This window comes from Boleophthalmus pectinirostris, unplaced genomic scaffold (genome assembly GCF_026225935.1).
Source record: "Boleophthalmus pectinirostris isolate CB_2022bp ecotype Guang Dong unplaced genomic scaffold, ASM2622593v1 HiC_scaffold_2826, whole genome shotgun sequence".
NCBI lineage: Eukaryota > Metazoa > Chordata > Actinopteri > Gobiiformes > Gobiidae > Boleophthalmus > Boleophthalmus pectinirostris.
The window spans coordinates 2346099-2369065 of NW_026571291.1; the positions used below are offsets into that span (position 1 = coordinate 2346099).

The 22967-nt window shown below is 40.7% G+C and overlaps 1 protein-coding gene across 1 annotated transcript in view; it reads left to right on the top strand.

Moving 5' to 3' along the window:
• slc26a5 (solute carrier family 26 member 5) overlaps nucleotides 1-22967 on the top strand; it is a 56778-nt gene that overhangs the window by 31746 nt on the left and 2065 nt on the right. Inside the window, exons 6-17 of the mRNA XM_055159994.1 lie at nucleotides 569-733; nucleotides 1831-2066; nucleotides 4975-5122; nucleotides 6474-6587; nucleotides 8974-9051; nucleotides 11793-11888; nucleotides 12013-12119; nucleotides 12222-12291; nucleotides 13244-13336; nucleotides 17218-17322; nucleotides 19195-19434; nucleotides 21469-21523. Coding sequence (XP_055015969.1) covers nucleotides 569-733; nucleotides 1831-2066; nucleotides 4975-5122; nucleotides 6474-6587; nucleotides 8974-9051; nucleotides 11793-11888; nucleotides 12013-12119; nucleotides 12222-12291; nucleotides 13244-13336; nucleotides 17218-17322; nucleotides 19195-19434; nucleotides 21469-21523 — 1507 coding nt within the window. The remainder of the gene's footprint in view (nucleotides 1-568; nucleotides 734-1830; nucleotides 2067-4974; nucleotides 5123-6473; nucleotides 6588-8973; nucleotides 9052-11792; nucleotides 11889-12012; nucleotides 12120-12221; nucleotides 12292-13243; nucleotides 13337-17217; nucleotides 17323-19194; nucleotides 19435-21468; nucleotides 21524-22967) is intronic.

The window sequence follows — 22967 nt, forward strand, 5'->3', positions numbered from 1 at the left end:
CTCTTTCAGTCTTTCACACATTTCCTCTGGTTTCATTTCTCCCTCATTCATTTTCTACCTCCGCTTCTCTCCCTCTTTCACACATTTCCTCTGTTTTTGCCTCCCTCTCTTTCAGTCTTTCACACATTTCCTCTGGTTTAACCTCCGTTCTCTCCCTCTTTTACACATTTCCTCTGTTTTTGCCTCCCTCTCTTTCAGTCTTTCACACATTTCCTCTGGTTTAACCTCCGCTTCTCTCCCTCTTTTACACATTTCCTCTGATTTTACTTCCCCCTGTCGCTTTTTCACACATTTCCTCTGGTTTAACCTCCTCTTCTTTCCCTCTTTCACACATTTACTCTGGTTTATAGTCCCCATCTCTCCCTTTTTCACACATTTCCTCTGTTTTTACCTCCCCCTCTTTTCGTTTTTCGCACACGTCTTCTGTTTTTACCTCCCCCTCTTTCAATCTTTCACACTTTTCTTCTGTTTTGGCCTCCCCCTCTTTCCCTCTTTCACACATTTCCTTTGTTTTAACCTCCCCCTCTTCCGCTTTCACCCACGTTTTCTGTTTTTGTTTTTGTTCCAGATTGTCTTGGGGTTGTTGAGGTTTGGTTTCGTGTCGATCTACCTCTCTGAGCCTCTGGTCCGGGGCTTCACCACAGCGGCGGCGGTTCACGTGGTCGTGTCTCAGCTCAAATATCTCCTCGGGGTGAAAACGCGCAGATACAGCGGCGCCCTGTCCGTCGTCTATGTGAGGATCTGTCTCTCTATTATTGGGATTTTAAACTGTATTACTCCTGTACTCGATAGTGATAAATCCGTGTATCATTCGTTCATTCTTTTTTCAATATAAAACCAAAAATGAGAAAATGAAAAAATAACTGTGTTCTTCGTTATTTATCTCCAAAACCAAAATGAAAAAAATTGATAACGATTTGTTTTTTCAGTTTTTGATTTTGTGTTTAAATGAAGAATGGAAAAAACTGATTCATTTCCCGTTTATGTGATTTCCGTGACTGCGATGCCGGACTGAACCAGGACTGATCCAGGTCCGGGACCAGACCGGGACTGAGACTGGGACCAGACCGGGACCAGAGCGGGACTGAGACCGAGACCAGACCGAGAATGAGATCAGAACTGAAACTGGGACCAGACCGAGTCTGAGACCGAGACCAGACCGAGACCAGACCGAGACTGAGCTCAGAACTGAAACTGGGACAAGACCGAGTCTGAGACCGAGACCAGACCAGAACCAGGCCGGGACCAGACCGGGACTGAGACCGAGACCAGACTGAGACCAGATCTAGACTGAGCTCAGAACTGAAACCGGGACGAGACCGAGTCTGAGACTGAGACCAGACCAGGACCAGACTGAGACTGAGAACAAGACCAGGCCGGGACCAGACTGAGAACAAGACCAGGCCGGGACCAGACCGGAGGCTCAGAGCCCACGACAGGGCCGGAGCTCGAAGCTGAGACTCAGACGCCGCGGAGGCTCAGAGTCAAAGCTCGGAGTGTGCTCTGGTCCCGCTCTGGTCCCGGTGTGGTCCCGGTCTGGTCCCGAACTTGGATCAGTCCTGGTTCAGTTCGGCATCGCAGTCACGGAAGTCACGAAAACGGGAAACAGCCGTTATCGTTTTTTCCATTTTTCATGTAAACACAAAATCGAAAACTGAAAAAACTAATGATTTATCCATTTTTTAAAATTTTGGCTTTGGAGACAAGTAACGAAGAAAACAGTTGTTTTTTCGTTTTCTTATTTTTGGTTTTGTATTGATAAACGAATGAACGAATGATACACGGATTGTGATATTAGCCTGACTTGACACTTTGCCTGTCGTGTTGCAGAGTTTGAACGCGGTCTTCAGTAAAATCACAGAGACGAATATTCCGACTCTGCTGCTGGGCGTGTCGTGTCTGGTGTTCCTGTACATCATTAAAGATCTGAACGAGCGCTTTAAGAAGAAGCTGCCCATCCCCATCCCCGGGGAGATCATCGTCGTGATCGTCTCCACGGGCGTCACCTACGGCATGTCCCTGTCCCAGCTGCACCAGGTCGACATCGTGGGGCACATACCAACAGGGTCAGTGCTATCCACACTTTTTAAAAATGTAATTACTGTATTTTTTGGACTATAAGTCGCTCCGAAGTATAAATCGCACCAGCCAAAAAATGCGCAATGAAGAAGAAAAAAACATGTAAATGGCACCGGACTATAAGTTGCACTTTTTGGGGGAAATTTATTTTATGAAATCAGAGACCAGGAACTGACATTTCGTGTTTAAATTCAAATTATAGTAATAACAACAGAATAAAAAACAACAGACTGTTAACGTGACATATGAACAGTTCTTCAGGTAACTATAACATAAACAACAGAACAGAACACTGAATCACTAAATCCATTCAGTTCTTCATCTTCGGTGTCACTTCTGAGCAACTCCGGAGGTAAACGGAGCACTGCTTCCTGTGGACTTTTTCTCCAATCTTTTATGCTTTAAAATTTCTGTATCTGAAGTTTTGCACCACATTTTCACAAATAATAATCACACAGTCTTGTAACTAAACTAGAAGTGCAGAGCTCTCATCTTTGAACACTTAAGAGTCTCAGAGAGAGTGGTTTTACTGTAGACAGGAAACAGGAAACAGCGATCACACTCACAGATTTGTATCCTGTGGTCTGCAGACAGATCCCGCTGCAGTCTTTGAAATCGGCGCTTTTAATTCTCATCAGATTCTCCTCGTGTCTGTGGTGTGAGCTTTTTGTCACACGTTTAAAAAATGGTTTAAGACTGAAAAATCCTGTAGTGCCAACCTTTTTTCCTCTGGTGAGCTACCTTTACAAAACAAAAATGCTAGAGAGCTACTCATTTTAATGGCCACGAGAAATTGAGATGATCGTAAGAAAGAGGGCGAACCTTTGGGTACAGTTAGATGCCCATAAAACATAAACCATTGTCATTTTATTAGTGTACAAACTTTTGCTTCAAAATGATCCATTTACAGTAGTAATAGGCATGTAATTAACCAAATGTTTGTTATTCAGCACAATGGTATAATTCCGAAATCCTTTGGCGAGCTACTTGGAAGGGGTTGGAGATCTACTGGTAGCTACAGGTTGCTCCAACCTCCCGAGCTATAGATTGGAAACCCCTTCTGTAGTGTGTGGCGGCTTTAAGCTGTTTTTAATTTTACATTTCGAATGTCTTATCACACTGATGTGTCCTGATCTGACCTGAGCCTAAACTTAAATTCTAAATATTTGTCCAGAGTCCGACTTCCATGCACTAATACACACATAGAGACAGACAGACTTGCCTCCTCATACACTCCTCCTAACTCCTACAACAGCAACAGCAACAGAGTATACATTAAAGAACAATGATATAAACATTATTATATAAAATAATAATAGAACAAACTAAACAAACTAAAAACCAGAGATGGGACTTGCAAGTTGTGACTTGAACTCAAGTCAGACTTGAGTCACTATTTTTAGGACTTGAGACTTGACTTCATAAAATGGACTAAGACTTGGGACTCGACTTGGACTTGAAGGTCAGTGACTTGGAGCTTGACTCGGACTTGAAGCCAGTGACTTAAGAAGACTTGAGAAGTACTTTTAAATCAGAATTCTTTCTGTTCTGGCTGTAATGATTCACACTAAGATCTTGTCAAGAAAAAATTATATTTCTACAACTCATAAATAATTTATAAATACTCATGTATAAATACTCATGTATAAATGTACTATGATTTTTAAGTACAATTAATCTTAAAATTGAATAAATTGCAAAAATTTAAGCTATATTACGTACTTTGGTTTAAAGACTTGAAATGACTTGAAGCTCAAAGCAGATGAATTGGACTTGACTTGGACTTATGGGCCAGTGACTTGAGACTCGACATGGACTTGCCTGTATTTCACTTGGGACTTGACTCAGACTTGAGGTCAAAGACTTGAGACTTACTTGAGACTTGCAGAACAATGACTTGGTCCCACCTCTGCTAAAAACATAAACAAGGAGTTTTGATATATGAAAACAAAGATGATTTAAATGAACAGAAAGATGTTTAAAGTTCTTAAGGGTGTGGGTTCTCTTCCAGTCTGACGGAGCTTTGTACTGAAACGATCTCTTGAGGTCAAAATAAGTCTGCTGTGTACAGTCTGCATCTAATTATGGAGCATTTTATGGAAAAGCATTTATAAACTTATAGTGGTGAATAATTCGGATACCCAGAATGCATAAGGTCAGTGAGGAATAACTGCAGATGGTTTAAAGCAGGGGTGTCAAACTAATTTTGGTCCGGGGGCCGTTTCCAACCGACTTTGATCCCAAAGGGGCCGGATCAGAAAACTCATGTCATACAAACCCCAAAAATAACAATAAGTTCAAATATTTGTGCAGAGAAACACAAATCTATTACAGAAATCTTTTTTAATTGATTAACTCTTTCTTTTACAAAATATTATAATATTATGAACAACCTGAAACTTTAAGAAAAATGCAATTTCAACACAATGTTTTAACATGAACTTGTATGTAAACAGGAATAAGTCCATTTTTTCTTGTAAAATCCTGCACTCGGCTCCACTTTTCTCATGTTGGACATTTTCTGATGAGGTTGTCACGGTCAACAGTCAAAACGATCGTCCTTTAAGAGCGTTTGGAAAGAGACAAGTCTTCATTTGTGCTGCTCTGGTGGGAGGGGCCACGTACAGAGACGCTGGAGACGCTGCTGTGATAAACACCACAGAAAATTAACAATATTTTAATAGAAAATATTATTAAAATATTTTAGTAGAAAGTCAGCTGAGGGCCAGATTAAAGGTCTTATGTTTGACACCTGTGGTTTAAAGTGAACTAGTTCTGTTTTTGACTTTTTTAAGACAATGAAAATCAGGTACAGCGTCTTTAAAGCTCTTAAGAGTCTGTTTATGTTGATATGTTTCCTCTAAATGAAACTTGTTTTTTGTGTTGTGGTTCCAGGCTGAGTGCTCCAGCTCTCCCAGACTTCTCCCTGGTTCCAAACCTGATCACAGACGCCTTCGCCGTGGCCATCGTGGGCTACTCCATGGGCATCTCTCTGGCCAAGATCTTCGCTCTGAAACACGGGTACACAGTGGACGGCAACCAGGTCAGGCCCCACACGGAAAAAAAAAGAAAAAAAGTATAGTTTAATCAGTTTAATTAGGGAGGGTTTGTGAGTTATCTGTGAAAAATCTGCCCCAGTCTCTGTGCGTGTCCATGTGTCAGTCACAGTTTGTCCCCAAGATTTGCCTTTTTAAACAGATTAATGAGTAAAAATATGAATTTATATCCCAGATAATTACATTTTGTTATTATTTTTACGAAGGTGAAATGTTAATATGTGAATTTCACTACAACCTCATGTAAATTTGGTCCTTGCTTTGGATTTTAAAGGCTTAAAATCATAAACACTGTGACTGTGAGACTGTGAGTGAGCAATCGAAACTGCAAATGTTGGTCTGAAAAAGGAATCTGTCTGAACAAGTAAATTATCAGAAGACCAGATGACATGTCCTCCAGCTCAGTTTTAATTATTGCATTTTACGGAGTATAAATCGCTCCGGATTATAAGTCGCACCAGCCAAAAAATGCGTAATGAAGAAGAAAAAAAAATATATAAGTCGCACTTTTTGGGGGAAATTTATTTTTCAAAATCAGAGACCAGGAACCGACATTTCCTGTTGAAAGTCAAGTTCTGGTAAAAACAATAGAAGAGAGAACAACAGACTGTTAACGTCACATATGAACAGTTCTTCAGATAAACTATAACATAAACAACAGAACAGAACAAGTTTAACAAACTCTCCATCTCACTCCAAATCACTAAATCCATTAAATTCTTCATCCTCGGTGTCACTTCTGAACAACTCAACCTCGACCTCCGGAGGTAAACAGAGCGCCGCTTCCTCTTCTGTGTCGCTGTCGTCAGACTCAGCATCAGTTCCAGTTAGAATTATTCGGGTCTTTCTGAATCTCGACAGGATGGTTTCGGTGTCACTGAAGTCCAGGCTTTGTCCATCCATCCAGTGACTTCAGGAAAGTTTCATGGTGCATCCTCCCAGTTACCATGAAACTGTGTTCTCCATCTCCGCTTTCCTCCAGTCCCTCACAAGTTTCTCGCTCACTCCAAACTTTCTTTCTGCTGCTCGATTACTGTTTTCGGTTGAGTGTTTCACGACTTGCAGCAGGACAGAGGCTCTTTCTGCAGGAGACATGCACAGTAGAGCCAAGTGACAGTGGTACAGGAGGAACAGGAGCAGTAGATACTCACACACAAGACTAGAGCCTCTGTCAGTGTGAAAATGTTAATATATAAGCCGCACCAGAGTATAAGTCACAGGAAACACCCAAACCATGAAAAAAAGTGCGACTTATGGTCTGAAAAATACTGTAATTAAAAAGAATCTAGTGATGAGAAACCAACCTTTTCTAAACCCTTTTGTTGTTGTTGTTCTCAGGAGCTGCTGGCGTACGGCCTGTGTAACTTCATCAGCTCGTTCTTCCAGACCTTCGCAGTGACCTGCTCCATGTCCAGGAGCCTGGTCCAGGAGAGCACCGGAGGAAAGACTCAGGTGAAGGCTCGAGTGTCAAGATACTTCAGAACTGATTTCAATACAGGGAATACAGGAGGGACTCTATGGGTGTCTCACGATTCTAGTTTGATTCTGATTTTCAATGCATCTTTAAGTTTTACTCAAGGTTGTAGGTTTGGTCTCAGCTTTGGTGGGGACATTATCAACTAACCCCCCCATGACACCAACTGGTTACTTGATTAACAGATTAATTATATAATATTGTTTACTTTTCATATGATGCACACTGCAAAAACCAAACAGCACATATTTATAAGAAAGGGTCAAATGGGATCAGAAGTTGCGTAAATGTTTTATGAATTCTTTCCAAAAACACACAGAGTCTGGGCAGGTCCAAAATAAGTTAGAGGTGGAAAGTTGAAAAAACTGAGGCATTCAAAAAGTACAAAATAATAGTAAAATAATAAAAATAAATAAATAATACTAATAAATTAAATAATTATAGAAATAAACCATCAGTTTGCCCTGATAAAGGTGTGATTTTAACTGTATCTGTCATGTGGTATTAAAGGCTTTTAATTATTTTGTCCTTGAGCACTTGAGTGCCTCAGCTTTTTCAGCTTTGTATTTGAGACTGGTTCCTACACCGAAAGGACAATTCTGCACAGTCTGTGTATATCCAAGTAGCACTCCTGCCCCCCAAAGTTTTGATATGTGAAAGGTGGTTTCATTTTTCAGTTCACAAATTGTCCAGTTTGTGTCCGTGAAACGAATAATGATAAAACAATAAATTACTTTTACTTACGTTTCCAACTTCTCTGTTCCTTTTCTTTTCATGTTGTAGTTCTTCTTCTTCACTTGCCGCTTGATCGGTCCGTCGGAAAATAGAGTCCCGTGGCATTTGCGTTTGTGTTGTGGCGTTTGTATTTGTTGCGGCGTTTGCATTAAAATAGAGTCCCGCGGTCATTTCCGTTGTGGCTTTTTTTGGTTTGTTGTGGCTTTTTGTTGTGTTGTCGCATTTATAATTGTTGCAGCGTTTGGCCCTCCAAGACCTTTAATCTGGCCCTCGGCTGATTTTCAACTTAAATATTTTAATTAAAATATTGGTCTCCAGTGTCTCTGTACGTGGCCCCTCCCACCAGAGCAGCACAAATGAAGACTTGTCTCTTTCCAAACGCTCTTAAAGGACGATCGTTTTGACTGTTGACCGTGACACCCTCATCAGAAAAATGTCCAACATGAGAAAAGTGGAGCCGAGTGCAGGATTTTCCAAGAAAAATTGACTTATTCCTATTTACATACAAGTTCATGTTAAAACATTGTGTTGAAATTGAATTTTTCTTAAAGTTTCAGGTTGTTCATAATAATATAATATTTTGTAAAAGAAAGAGTTCATCAATTAAAAAAGATTTCTGTAATAGATTTGTGTTTCTCTGCACAAATATTTGAACTTATTGTTATTTTTGGGGTTTATATGACATGAGTTTTCTGATCCGGCCCCTTTGGGATCAAAGTTGGTTGGATACGGCCCCCGGACCAAAATGAGTTTGACACCTCTGGTTTAGCGGATAACAGCGATGTAGAAGTTTGTAGTAGATTTCTCGTTGCTTGTTGGTGATGAGATATTTGTGAGGTCATGTCCGTACATTTTAGAGTAGGTTTTCATTTGGGAAGTGCACTTGTGCTGATAGTCGCTCTTTTTTCGCCGCGACTCATTATAAGACAAGTTTAACTGAAGATGAAGCCGAGTAAGTTCCTTTTTGTAAAGTTTTTCAAAGTTTGTTGCACAGCGTCTTCACTCACTCCTGCTCAAGCTGACATCTTCAGGTGCGGCCCTGTCCTGTCGCTTCCCCAGTTTAGGCTCCTGGCTCCACTAATGACATCACTCTGTTGCAGCCAATGAAACAGCGGCAGGTGTAACCCTGTCGTCATATCACTGAATGCAACTCAGAATGTCTAAGAAACAAAATGTGAACTAAAACGTGTTCAATTAATACTATTGAGTTTGGAAAAATATTGGAATAAATGTAAATGTTTGTTTATTAAAATTAAATGTCAAAAGTCTTCCCCAAATATTGGTTGTGACACGTCCCCACCATCCCGATGCAAACCCTTGATTTTACTGCACTTTACTGTTAATATCGAATAAGTGCAGAGCTTCAGGATTAAGCAATAACTTCTATTTTACACAATGACGTTATTGAAATGGCTAATTGCACTGTTTTGTCTCTGTGAAATAATATCGGCGCATCTGCATCTACTCAAACGTTTGATCTGCAAAACTGATTACTGTATTTTTCCCACCCCGATTAAGAAAAAGACTCGACACTTTACAGCAACTCCGACAATGACACTTTTTTCAGACAGTAGAATGTGATTTTCAGTGTTAAATGTTTGTACTTTCTTTTCTATTTCCCGTGTTCAGATTGCTGGGCTGCTGGCGTCTCTGGTCGTGCTGCTCGTGGTCGTGGCCATTGGGTTTGTGTTCGAGCCTCTGCCTCAGGTGAGAAATGGACTTAAGTAAGAGTTAAAATATCATAAGTCAGAAGTAAACACAGAGCGAGTGCACTTTATTCCCGTTCTCGCTGACCCAGAGGAGCTGTGGAGTGACGCAGACAGCAGCAGGTCGTGTTCTGTCCTGTGACTGTAGTTGAACACAAACAGCTCTCAGACACACTGATAACACCGACCTCTGCACACGTCACTGCACCTTTCACCTGGATATGAAGTCAGCCTTTATTCACAGCAGACTCGTCTCATTTTGTTCATCAATCTTATATTAAAACAAACTTTAAAAAAAAAAAAGTAAATAAAAAATATCCCTCCTGGATCGTCCGTTCTGGCAGAGAATCATCCAGAACTGCCCTCTGAAGGTCATCCAGGCTTCATAGAACCACAGTTACAGGTCTAAACCTGGTCTAGATGAGGTCTGACGATCAAAGAGTAATCGAGCTTTGTAGTACTGCTAAACCACAGTTAAACTTGGACTAAACACATTCTAAACCCAGTCTAAACCCGGTCTAAACTTGGTCTAAACTTTGTCTAAAACCCGGTCTAACCTGGTTTAAACCTTGTCTAAAACCCAGTCTAAACCTTGTCTAAAACCCGGTCTAAACCCAGTCTAAACCTTGTCTAAAACCTGGTCTAAAACCCAGTCTAAACTCGGTCTAAACCTGGTATAAACCCGGTCTAAACTTGGGTCTAAACCCAGTCTAAACCTAGTCTAAACCTGGTCTAAACCCGGTCTAAATCTGGTCTAAAACCTAGTCTAAAACTGGGTTTAAAACCTAACCTAAACCTTGTCTAAACTTGGTCTAAACCCGGTCTAAGCCCAGTCTAAAACCCAGTCTAAACTTGGTCTAAAACCTGTCCTAAACCTGGTCTAAACCTGGTCTAAACCTGGTCTAATCCTGGTCTAATCCCAGTCTAAACCCAGTCTAAACTTGGTCTAAACCCGGTTTGAAACCTGGTCTTAACCTGGTCTAAACACGGTCTAAAACCCAGTCTAAACCTGGTCTAAACTCATTCTAAACCCGGTCTAAACGCAGTCTAAACTCGGTCTAAACCCAGTCTAAACTCAGTCTAAAAGCAGTCTAAACTCGTTCTAAACCTGGTCTAAACCCAGTCTAAACTTGGTCTAAACGCAGTCTAAACTCGGTCTAAACTCGGTCTAAACCCGGTCTAAACTCGGTCTAAACCCAGTCTAAACTCGGTCTAAACTCGGTCTAAACCCAGTCTAAACTCGGTCTAAACTCGGTCTAAACCCAGTCTAAACTCAGTCTAAACTCGGTCTAAACCCAGTCTAAACTCAGTCTAAAAGCAGTCTAAACTCGTTCTAAACCTGGTCTAAACCCAGTCTAAACTTGGTCTAAACGCAGTCTAAACTCGGTCTAAACTCGGTCTAAACCCGGTCTAAACCCGGTCTAAACTCAGTCTAAACCCAGTCTAAACTCGGTCTAAACCCAGTCTAAACTCGGTCTAAACTCGGTCTAAACCCAGTCTAAACTCAGTCTAAACTCGGTCTAAACCCAGTCTAAACTCAGTCTAAAAGCAGTCTAAACTCGTTCTAAACCTGGTCTAAACCCAGTCTAAACTCGGTCTAAACGCAGTCTAAACTCGGTCTAAACTCGGTCTAAACCCGGTCTAAACCCGGTCTAAACTCAGTCTAAACCCAGTCTAAACTCAGTCTAAACTCGGTCTAAACCCAGTCTAAAGTCGGTCTAAACTCGGTCTAAACTCAGTCTAAACCCAGTCTAAACTCGGTCTAAACCCAGTCTAAACTCAGTCTAAACGCAGTCTAAACTCAGTCTAAACTCGGTCTAAACCCAATCTAAACTCAGTCTAAACTCGGTCTAAACTCAGTCTAAACTCAGTCTAAACTCGGTCTAAACCCAGTCTAAACTCAGTCTAAAAGCAGTCTAAACTCGTTCTAAACCTGGTCTAAACCCAGTCTAAACTCGGTCTAAACGCAGTCTAAACTCGGTCTAAACCTGGTCTAAACCCGGTCTAAACTCAGTCTAAACCCAGTCTAAACTCGGTCTAAATTCAGTCTAAACCAAGTCTAAAGTCGGTCTAAACTCGGTCTAAACTCAGTCTAAACCCAGTCTAAACTCGGTCTAAACCCAGTCTAAACTCAGTCTAAACGCAGTCTAAACTCGGTCTAAACCCAGTCTAAACTCGGTCTAAACCCAGTCTAAACTCAGTCTAAACTCCAGTCTAAACTCGGTCTAAACCCGTCTAAACTCAGTCTAAACCCAGTCTAAACTCGGTCTAAATTTGGTCTAAACCAAGTCTAAAGTCGGTCTAAACTCGGTCTAAACTCAGTCTAAACTCAGTCTAAACGCAGTCTAAACTCGGTCTAAACTCGGTCTAAACTCAGTCTAAACTCAGTCTAAACTCGGTCTAAACCCAGTCTAAACTCAGTCTAAACTCGGTCTAAACTCAGTCTAAACTCAGTCTAAACTCGGTCTAAACTCAGTCTAAACTCAGTCTAAACTCGGTCTAAACTCAGTCTAAACGCAGTCTAAACGCAGTCTAAACTCGGTCTAAACTCAGTCTAAACGCAGTCTAAACGCAGTCTAAACGCAGTCTAAACTCGGTCTAAACTCAGTCTAAACTCGGTCTAAACCCAGTCTAAACTCAGTCTAAACTCGGTCTAAACCCAGTCTAAACTCAGTCTAAACTGCAGTCTAAACTCGGTCTAAAACCCGGTCTAACCCCAGTCTAACCTTCTGTCTCTGTCAGACGGCGCTGGCGGCCATCATCATGGTGAACTTGTTGGGGATGTTCAGACAGTTCAGGGACATTCGTCACCTGTGGAGGACGTCCAGGATCGAGCTGGTCTGTGACTTTACTCTTTTATTTAAACTTTATTTCACAGGAGACGTGTTCTGCTCAATCTTTTATCCACGTCATAAATGTGTCTTATATTTGATAAATACTGAAGAGTCGTGTGTCTCCTCAGAGCATCTGGGTGGTGGCCTTCGTCTCCTCGGTTCTGCTCGGACTGGACCTGGGTCTCCTGGTCTCCATCGCGTTCGGGATCCTCACCGTCGTCTACAGAACTCAGCAGTGAGAGATTTTTAAGTTTTCATATTTAATTGTTTTTTTTTATGTCATAAATATTTGTCACTTTGAGCAGAAGTTTTAATATTAAACCCCGTGTCTCCTCAGTCCTCACTCTTCAGTCCTGGGCCAGGTTCCTGACACGGCCCTGTACCTCTCTGTGGACCAGTACGAAGAGGTGAGTCTCAGGTCTGAACCAAGACTGAACTAGTACTAAACCAGGACTAAACCAGGATTGAACCAGGTCTAAACAAGGACTAAACCAGGACTAAACCAGGTCTAAACAAGGACTAAATCAGGTCTAAACCAGGTCTAAACCAGGACTAAACCAACTAACCAGGTCTAAACCAAACTAAACCAGGACTAAACCCCAAAAAAAAACAAAAAAAAAAAAAAAAAAAAAAAAAAAAAAAAAAAAAAAAAAAATAAACCTAAAGGTAAACAGGTTTAAACCAGGTCTAAACCAGGTCTAAACCAGGTCTAAACCAGGTCTAAACAAGGACTAAATCAGGTTTAAACCAGGTCTAAACCAGGTCTAAACTAGGACTAAACCACGTCTAAACAAGGACTAAACCAGGACTAAACCAGGTCTAAACAAGGACTAAACCAGGTCTAAACAAGGACTAAATCAGGTTTAAACCAGGTCTAAACCAGGACTAAACCACGTCTACACAAGGACTAAACCAGGACTAAACCAGGTCTAAACCAGGACTAAACCAGGTCTAAACCAGGACTAAACAAGGAATAAATCAGGCCTAAACCAGGTCTAAACAAGGACTAAACCAGGACTTAACCAGGTCTAAACCAGGACTAAACCAGGTCTGCTGTTCTGATGTTTATTTATTGCAGCTCATGATTTTTTTAATTTTTTTTATACATTTAGAATATTTTTTGAGGGTAATTCTGCTTTAAGATTTTTGTGTCAATGGCATAAATTATTTTTTTCAGTGTTATTATCGTTTATTGTCTATATTTACTTTTTACTATTTACTATTTACAAAATATCAAACCTCAAAATGTGTCTCAGTTCTTTCCCAAGAATACCGTCCCTAATCTGATAATAGTTTAATAGCAGTTTTGACGTTGTTTTTAACACTGGTTTAATCCTCGGGCTCTGGTTTGGTTCCCAGGCGTCTGAGGAACAGGGAGTGAAGATTTTCCAGTTCGGCTCCTCCATTTACTTCGCCAACAGTGACCGCTACGTCTCCAGCCTCAAGGAGCAGGTGAGATTTAAACTTTAGATAATCAGATTCTGTTTGATCACATGCAGAAGTTTTGCAATAATCTCAAAGCGCAGGATTGAATTTGAACGGGTCTAATTGGAACATTGCAAAGGTCATCTGCAAACAACAAGATATTCATTTTCTCCATGGGGCCTCGGGGTCTGTTTACACGAGAACGCTTGGGTAAAAACAACAAAATATTTTATCAGAAGTACGTTTTGTTTAGACGGTGACGGCGTTTTGGGGGCTTAAAAACGTAAAAATCTAAAACCACCCTCCAGAGTGGAAAAGTTGAATACACTCCGCCGTAGTGTTTCCGTCTACACTGCCCAAGACGCAAAACTCTGGTCAGATCTGCTCAGGTCGTGTACATGTTTACGTCACATACATACAGGACACAGAAACAAACATGTTGGATCATTTTCTGCTCTGGCAGCTCTAATAAACTTACAGGAGGCGTCTCCGAACTAATGTGGAGAATCTGCAGAGACACTATTAGTGAACAGAGGAGGATCTGCAATCACCTCTGTCAAATTCTGGATGCACCAGGTCGTCGCAGTCGAGTCAGACGGATCTGGACGAGACCTGGAGAACCAGTCGATGGTGGGATAACTTTGTGGAAGGTGGAGCTGATGGAAATGTGTGACGTGAAAAACTTCTGTATGTCCAAAGACGCCCTTGTTGCTTTAAGTACAAACAAACACAATCAAATTCCACACACTTTTGCATCACCATATGCACGCAGATTTCCTTCTGAAAACACTCGTCTAAACGAGGAATAAAAAGTGAAGACGCGACGCCACTGTTTAGGCCTGGACAAACTGTCCCTGTGTTTCAGATGTCGGGCTGAGTTTGATTAGAAAGGCTGGCGCCGCCTAGTGCCTCCACTCAATTTCATTTCTCTCTAGCGACTAGGTCAGGAATCAGAATACACTAGACTGTTTGCAAAAACACAAGTGCGTACAAGTTCGAGTTCGGACACCAGCCAATCAGTGAAGAGCCAGACATTCTGTGTTGGCAACGATTCCAGAGATCGAGGATTTAAAGCCGGAACAAAGAGAATGTTTGGTGAATTTTATCATGTTATGATGCTATTGCCCTAATATATGCATTACATACGTCACAACCAAATAGCAGTGATTAGTTAAATACAAAAAGTACCCGTCTACCATCGAGCGAACGAATCCTAATGCTGAGAGGTCAGACGGTTTCCACAAAGTGAAACCAGCTGATGAATCAGACTAGAGTTTGATTCCAGTACTATAACAATACCTGCTTTTAGATACCGGGTCCTGAGCAGTTCTTTTTTCGCTGCATGTATTTTAAAAAAATGTAAATTAATGACCAATATTATTGAGAAAATACCATTCAGTCTTTGAATCACATTATAACTATAGTAATTCATTATTTAAAACAAAGTAGGCTACTATATGATGTTGAAAAATAACTCAAAACGAATGTACGTGCAGATGAACAGAGCACACAGCAGATCCTCACGTGGACTCAAGTTTCACTTTTGTTTTCTTTTTATATAACTCTTCATATCAAAGGCAGCACACATGCTTTTTTCGTTAGGTGAAGAAAAACAGGTAGAGCTCTTCACTGGGTCATAAAAGAGTAAAAAATGTAAAAAATAACAGCACAGGTCTACGAGGCTTGAAACAGTAAGTTATCCTTACAGGAAAATGTAAAAGTGGGCAAGGTACTTCGACTGAATATATTAAAAGTCCTTTATTGCAAGAAGGGACGCCTTTTTTCGTTTTTTTTGTACCAATACTTACCAGACTTAAGTTCCTACCGAAAAAACGAGTTTTAGTACCCAGCCCTAGTCAGATGCCCTCCCTGTGTCTCTGTGGGGTTTCCTCTCGCTTCTCTTTTAATTTGATGATGATTATTTATGTTCTGATCTTGTATTGTGTCTTTCTTATTTTGTAAAGCACTTTGAATTACTTTGTGTGCGACTTGTGCTCTACAAATAAACTTGCCTTGCCTAAAAGCCGCTAACCCTGTAGTTAAATCCTCCACAAACATGTTCTGAAACACACGGGATTCTGGGATTAGTTCAAGAAGTCAGATTTCAGTCTCGTCTCAAAAGTTAACTCTCCTGGAAGTGTTGAAATGAGCTCTGTGAGTCATTTCAAAACCTCAACAGCAAATCTAGTCCCACTTAAATGCATTTCTACATGATCCCTGACAAAAAATAAAACATAAAACAAACAAAAAGCAGAACTGTATTTTTATGCACTGTTCATTGTAGTGAAAATTTGCTATCAACGTTTGTTAAAGCGGACTGAACCAGGTCTAAACCAGGTCTGTCTAAACCAGGTCTAAACCAGGACTGAACCAGGTCTAAACCAGGTCTAAACCAGGACTGAACCAGGTCTAAACCAGGTCTAAACCAGGACAAAACCAGGACTGAACCAGGACTAAACCAGGTCTAAACCAGGACTAAACCAGGACAAAACCAGGACTGAACCAGGTCTAAACAGGTCTAAACCAGGTCTCTAACCAACAGTCTAAACCAGGACTGACTGAACCAGGTCTAAACCAGTCTAAACCAGGTCTAAACCAGGACTGAACCAGGACTGAACCAGGTCTAAACCAGGACTGAACCAGGTCTAAACCAGGTCTAAACCAGGACTAAACCAGGACTGAACCAGGTCTAAACCAGGTCTAAACCAGGTCTAAACCAGGACTGAACCAGGACTAAACCAGACTAAACCAGGACTGAACCAGGACTAAACCAGGTCTAAACCAGGACTGAACCAGGACTGAACCAGGTCTAAACCAGGACTAAACCAGGTCTAAACCAGGTCTAAAGGACTGAACCAGGACTGAACCAGTCTAAACCAGGACTAAACCAGGACAAAACCAGGACTAAACAGGACAAAACCAGGACTGAACCAGGTCTAAACCAGGACTAAACCAGGACTAAAACCAGACTAAACCAGACAAAACCAGGACTGAACCAGGTCTAAACCAGGTCTGAACCAGGACAAACCAGGACTAAACCAGGTCTAAACCAGTCTAAACCAGGACTGAACAGGAGAAACCAGATTAAACCAAGACTAAACCAGGTCTAAACCAGGACTGAACCAGGACTGAACCAGGTCTAAACCAGGACTAAACCAGGACTGAACCAGGACTGAACCAGGATTAAACCAGGACTAAACCAGGTCTAAACCAGGACTAAACCAGGTCTAAACAAGGACTAAACCAGGTCTAAACCAGGACTAAACCATGTCTAAACAAGGTCAAACCCAGGTCTAAACCAGGTAAACCAGGACTAAACCAGGACTAAACCAGGACTGAACCAGGACTAAACCAGGACTAAACCAGGAGAAACCAAGACTAAACCAGGACTAAACCAGGACTAAACCAGGACTGAACCAGGACTAAACCAGGTCTAAACCAGGTCTAAACCAGGACTGAACCAGGACTGAACCAGGATTAAACCAGGACTAAATCAGGTCTAAACAAGGACTAAACCAGGTCTAAACAAGGTCAAACCCAGGTCAAACTCAGGTCTAAACTAGGACTAAACTAGGACTGAGCCAGGACTAAACCAGGACTAAACCAGGACTAAACCAGGTCTAAACAAGGTCAAACCCAGGTCTAAACCAGGACTGAACCAGGTCTTTTTGGCTGAAAGTTACATACTGTGGCTTTAGCAATTATTATCCAAAATCCCCAAAATTCATTCATAAGGTTTAGTTTTATAAAATCTAAAACTTGAAAAAGACGGCCTCTTTAGTTAAACTCCAAATTACTATAATATTAATCTTTTTGGTTCTCTTGAAAATGTCTGGGCAACTTCTGAATAAAATCCTCTTTCTGGTTTAATCCTCACATTTTTTTCCTTTTTTTTTCCCTCTGTCCAGACCGGAGTGAGTCCAGAGCAGATCCAGTATTTGAGAAAAGTGCAAAAGAAGAAAATGAAGAAGTCGAAAGAGAATCACACTCTGGTGGTTTGCGCCAACGAGGAGGTGAGTGTGATCCAGGTACATGGACATCTGCGGTTTATTTACACTGGTCGAGTAATGGAAATGTGATTCTAACGCTCCCGTGGGCTTAATTAATGTTTGGTTACTGATAATTTGCGTAATGTCCAGTGATGTTGACCAGTTTTCCAGTTCTTCGCTCGTGTAGATTTGTACAGACAGAGTGTGAATTGTTATTGTGGTATCAGTCGTTTTATCAAATAGAGCAGATTATTCACAATGAAATAAATCATTAAATTATTCCATTAGTTAAGTAAATATTTCCGTCCTTTGTAGTTTGTTCTCTGCCAGGGTGAAGGAAATTAAAAAGATAACACAATGTAAAATACAGATGGAATAATACTGATTTCAGAATTTAAACAGTGCACTGCTCAAAAAACAAAACAAAAAAGTAAAAGTACGATCACACTGTGGACAGTTTAACTCTTTCCCCCATGAAGACGACATTTGACGACCAACTTGTTTCCTTAATGACGTCTTTTGACACCTCCGCTGTTTCACTAAAGACGTGATTTGATGACCATTAGAAACGGCTCGGTTTTTCACATTTAAACAGAGGCTGTGATCGGTCGGGGCCACTACAACCCACACTAGACTGACCAATAGGATTCAAGGAAATGTTTTCGCAGATTTTTTCCGAAGTTAATCGAAGTAGTGACGATGGTAGCTTCTGGAAAAAAAACAACACGAAACACGTGCAATGGAAAGATCGCGGCGCTGCGGCGCACAGTTTTAGAAATAATGAGGAGCGGACGTATTTTATGGATAAGTTTAGAGAAAGTGACTTTTATAGATTTTAAAGTGATGATGAAGTTGATTATAAAGTGGAAAACAGCGACAGCGACAGACTTACAGAGAGTGAAACTTACGAAGGTGAGAATGCCGCTGATGCGATATCCAAACAAACTATCCGGGCGTTATACTTTATTATGAACCAAAATTGCCCTGAAATCTGGATGTTGCCCAGGCCAGTCCTTTAAAATATTTCAGTCTTTTTTTCCAAGATGAGATGTATAACAGAATCACTACAGAAACAAACACTTATGTGGAGCTCTGCACACGAGAAAGTAACAAAGATGACAAATACTGGACACCCACTGACGAGGAAGAGTTTTATTATTATATTATTATATTATAATAAGCTGAATTAGTTGAATAAGCTAAATGAGTTGAATAAATTAAATAAGTTGAATAAGCTAAATGGAAAAAATTTATTAGGTGCACACAGGTGAACAACAGGTAAAAACAGGTGAACACTTGGCTTTACTGTATCTGGTGATATGAAATCTGTTTAAATACTTTGACAAAGTATATTTTTTAATTTTTTTATGAATATAGTACTCAGAACATGCAGATATCAGATGCTGAATGTAGTTTTTTGTTTTTGATTTTGCACCTGACCAGGTAAACTCTCATTTTCAGTGAGCTGTTATACACCTGTAAATGAATCACATTTAAACCTCCGTAAATGAAGAGTTCAGAGTCTAAAGTTTCCAGAGATACAAATATGTCTGTGTTACAATTAAGTTCATGAGTGTAAAAATTATTTATAATCACTCGTGGAAGTCTGTTTTCTTTTATGCAGTTATGCTCTATGGGCAGCCTCTAGTAATCATATGTTCGGGTTGTTCCGAGTCGGCGTCCAGGGAGGAAAGAGTTAAACCAAAGCATTAACACAGAGACAAACAGGTTGTGGTTGGTACACAGTGCACCTTTAAGTGTCTTAGTCCCCCAAATATCTGATCTCCAGATGAGTTGTTTTTGCCAAATCCTCACGGCTCATGTCGGTAGTGTGAGCGAGGAGGTCTGCAGCTAGTGTCTCTTCGTCAATACTGATTTGTTTTCTTGTTTTTGCAGAGAGGCGTGAGCCATGAGCTGGTGCCAAATCACCACAGCCAAGACAAAGAGGAGGAACAGGTGAACGGACAGGTGAAAGGGCAGGTGAACGGACAGGTGAAGGGCCAGTCGACAGGTGCAGACACAGACTCGGAGGAGGCGGTTTTCATCCAGACTTTGTCCTCTCCGGTCCACTCCATCGTCCTGGACTGGAGCTGTGTGGGCTTCATCGACTCAGTGGGAGCTAAAGCCGTCAAACAGGTAACGAACGAAGTTAAACGTCCCACATCACCAAAATACACTCAAATAATAATAATTTAATAAACAAAACTGAAATTATTTAATATTTTAATTAGGGCCGGGCATGCTAACACGTAAATTTAGCATTAACTAATTCATTATCGCAACAATTTTTACTTATTTTTATTTTATTTATTTATTTATTTATTTTAAACATCTGTTGCTCACTGGATTTTATTTTGAAAAAGTCCACCGCAAGCGTTTATTTAAGTTTGACGTCTTTTCTTTACACTTTTTTCACTTTCTTTCTGACCACGTGAGATGCAACATGTCCGAGCCTCCGCCGCGGTCTGTGTTACATGTTTATACCCCTTAGAGGTTCAGAGCAGCAATCCCCAACGCGAAGGTTAGAGGATCGATTCCCAATTGGACCAAGTTCTGTCATTGTGTCCTTGAACAAGACACTTGACTCACATTGCCTAGCACAGGGGTGTCCAAACTTTTTTCATCAAGGGCCACATATTTAAACACAGATGAAGCAGAGGGCTGATCGAGGGCCAAAGACTGGTGCTTAGTGCAGTGAATAATTGAAATATGTGCAGGTTTAACACGTTAGAATGATCCATCAGTCTTTATTCATGCTGAGATCCTGAAAGCCACACACTAAATATTAAATATGAGCTTTCTCAAGGCAGATTTTCAATAAACTTGCAGTAAAAAGTTAAATTTTAATTGATGCAAGGTAATTTGGGCCAATTCACCTGGAAGCCTGAGGGCCAAGAAAAATTTGTCTGAGGGCCGCATTTGGCCCACGGGCCATAGTTTGGACATGCCTGGCCTAGTATGAAAGTGATGTGTGTGTGAGTGATGGGCTGTGATGGGTTGGAGGGCAGCCTCACTCGTGTCAGTCTGTCCCAGGGCAGCTGTGGCTGCAGCAGTAGCTCACCACCACACAGTTTGGTGTGAATGAATAATGACGAGTGGAGCTTTAAGAGGCTTAGACAAAGCTGTAAAGCGCATTACAAGTGTAAGACAAAAACACCAAACAGTCAAACAGACTGTCCATGTGAATGTCTGTGAATAGAATAATGTCTGAAATAAAATTAAACTTGATCACATGAATCGTCACATGTTGAGGGACTATTTTCTCATATATCAGTCCGCCGCTGTCGAGCTTTCTATCAGGAACAACAACTCACTGCTGCTGCTCAGACATAAATCCTTCAAATACAAGGTTGGTTTTACTTAGTATTATTAAGAAGTTGCCGATACGATACATACCTCGATACACAGGCCATGATACGATACATATCTCGATACAGTGAGCTTTCGATTCGATATGATATATTTGAAATCGATTTGATACGGTTCAATAAAAAATAAAGGCTAAATCATGTCTGTGATACTAAAAGTCTTTGTTAAACCACTTCTTGTGCAAAGTTCACATGAAACACAAACATTTTAATCATCAAAACAATGAAAATGTCAAATGTGTCGCATAAACAGTTTTCCTTCCTCTGAACAAGCAACAAAACCGTAGCACTGTATCAAAATAATTTAGTAAATTATACAAAAAAATACTCTTGGTGACATATCGACACAGCAGCCCACGATATCGATACTGCATCATGACATTAAACAACACGATATATCGATATTTTGATATTTTTGCACACCCCGAGTTTTACTTCTAAAATTATTCTATGGACACAGACGTTCACATGGACAGTCTGGTGTAATAATAGATTTGTTTCGGGTGTTTTGTGGAGTGGGTAAGACTGTTTTTAGTGTCAGGATAAACTATGACCATTGACCTGCACTAGTCTAACACCAGTGACCTCTGCAAATACAAGGACTGGATGGAATATTTAAAAAAGTGTCTCCACACGTCTCCAACACTCTGGATCACGAGGAAACGAGGTCCTGTGTCCAAAATTCCTCACTGTCCCTTTAAACACTGCAGCTCTATAGGAAGTCCTGCTTTTGTTATTTGATTACTGATGTTGTTTTTCCCCGTTGAAACTAAAGCTGTAATGTGATTCTCTGTCTCTGTAGGTCATAAAGGAATATGCAGCCGTGGATGTTTCGGTGGTTATAGCCGGATGCAACAGTAAGTCATTTGTTTAAAGGGAATTGGTAGCGTCAGCAGCACCTGTACCATGAGCGTTACACGGTCAATCTAATAAAGACATTAATGAGCATGCAGAGGAGGACACGGGCTAACCACTCTGCCACACTAACACACCGGTTTTTATTTGTATATTTCCGTTTCCTCAAACTACAAAAACACACTTGGAGTTGTGTTTTGTTTCATTCACACATGTTTGAGTAACTCTTTAGCTCTGTTCACACGGGAGTAGTTTGACCTGTGGACTTTTGGAGATTTGTAATAATTGCGGAGGATTCCTGAGATCTTAATCCCGTGCGAATGCGACATGTCTGTAATTTGTAAAGTAAAAATTCTGCCGCAAGTTACCTAATATATTCCGCCAAACACAAACGTCCGGTAATAATACTAGTCCCGTGCGAATCTGCATCTCAGTGAGTGTGTTCACCTGCACATCAGTGTCCCGGTTATTATTCATATCTTGGTTATGGAAGTATTCTGGTTACTGTGTTTACCTGCGCGCTGGGAAACCGGGACATATCCCTGTGTACATGATCAAATGGAGTAACCAGGTTTCTTGACGTAATCTTACAAATGTTCAAGAGCAAAAATAATACACTTAATAAACCAGGAAAAATACAAACAGCCATGAGCTCCTTTAGTGCTTCCAAACACACTGCTGCAGATTCTTAATTAAAATCTTCTGCATAAATAAACTCAACTTTATAACATATAAACATAAACACTCTAGAGCCACATCAGCCCGTTTGACATTATAATGTGTTTAATTCAGATTTGACACATTTGTTTACGTTTTACAGAAACTAAACCTAAAACTGCATGGCTCGTTTGCATAAAGTAAAAGCTCTGATAAAAAAAAAACAGCTCTTTCCCTGTGCGCTGATGTGGTTCAGCTTCTGTCGGACTAAACGACAAGACTCAGTGGAATATGAGTGTTCTTTCTGTGACAGAGGGATGTTAATGATGATGATGATGATGGTGAGTGTGTTCTGTGTGTGTGTCCTGTTGGAGATGGTTCAGACGTGTGCAGGTTTAGTGCAGCTCTTTATTTAACATCATTTCACTTTATTTATGTCGGTCACTTTATTTATTTGGCTTCTGCTGTGGTGAAAAGACTGAAAAAGTGTTTGTCTTTTGGACACATGTGACTCAACTTTATGTTGCAGTAACCGGGATACTGCGTTTACATGCACCACGACGAAACCGGGATACTCAAAAAACCGGATCATACTCGAGACACTGATGTGCTGTAAACACACTCAGTGTTTGTTTGCCTGTGTCTTATCTCTTTCTTTTCTTTCCACGTTCTTTTCTCTTTCACTCTGTGTCAATGTCGGTACAATAGAGTCGTTTAGGGACTTTGCTTATCTTGTGTGAATGTGCTGCACAAACACAGTAACACAGAGGAGTTTGATTCAGGTTTGAT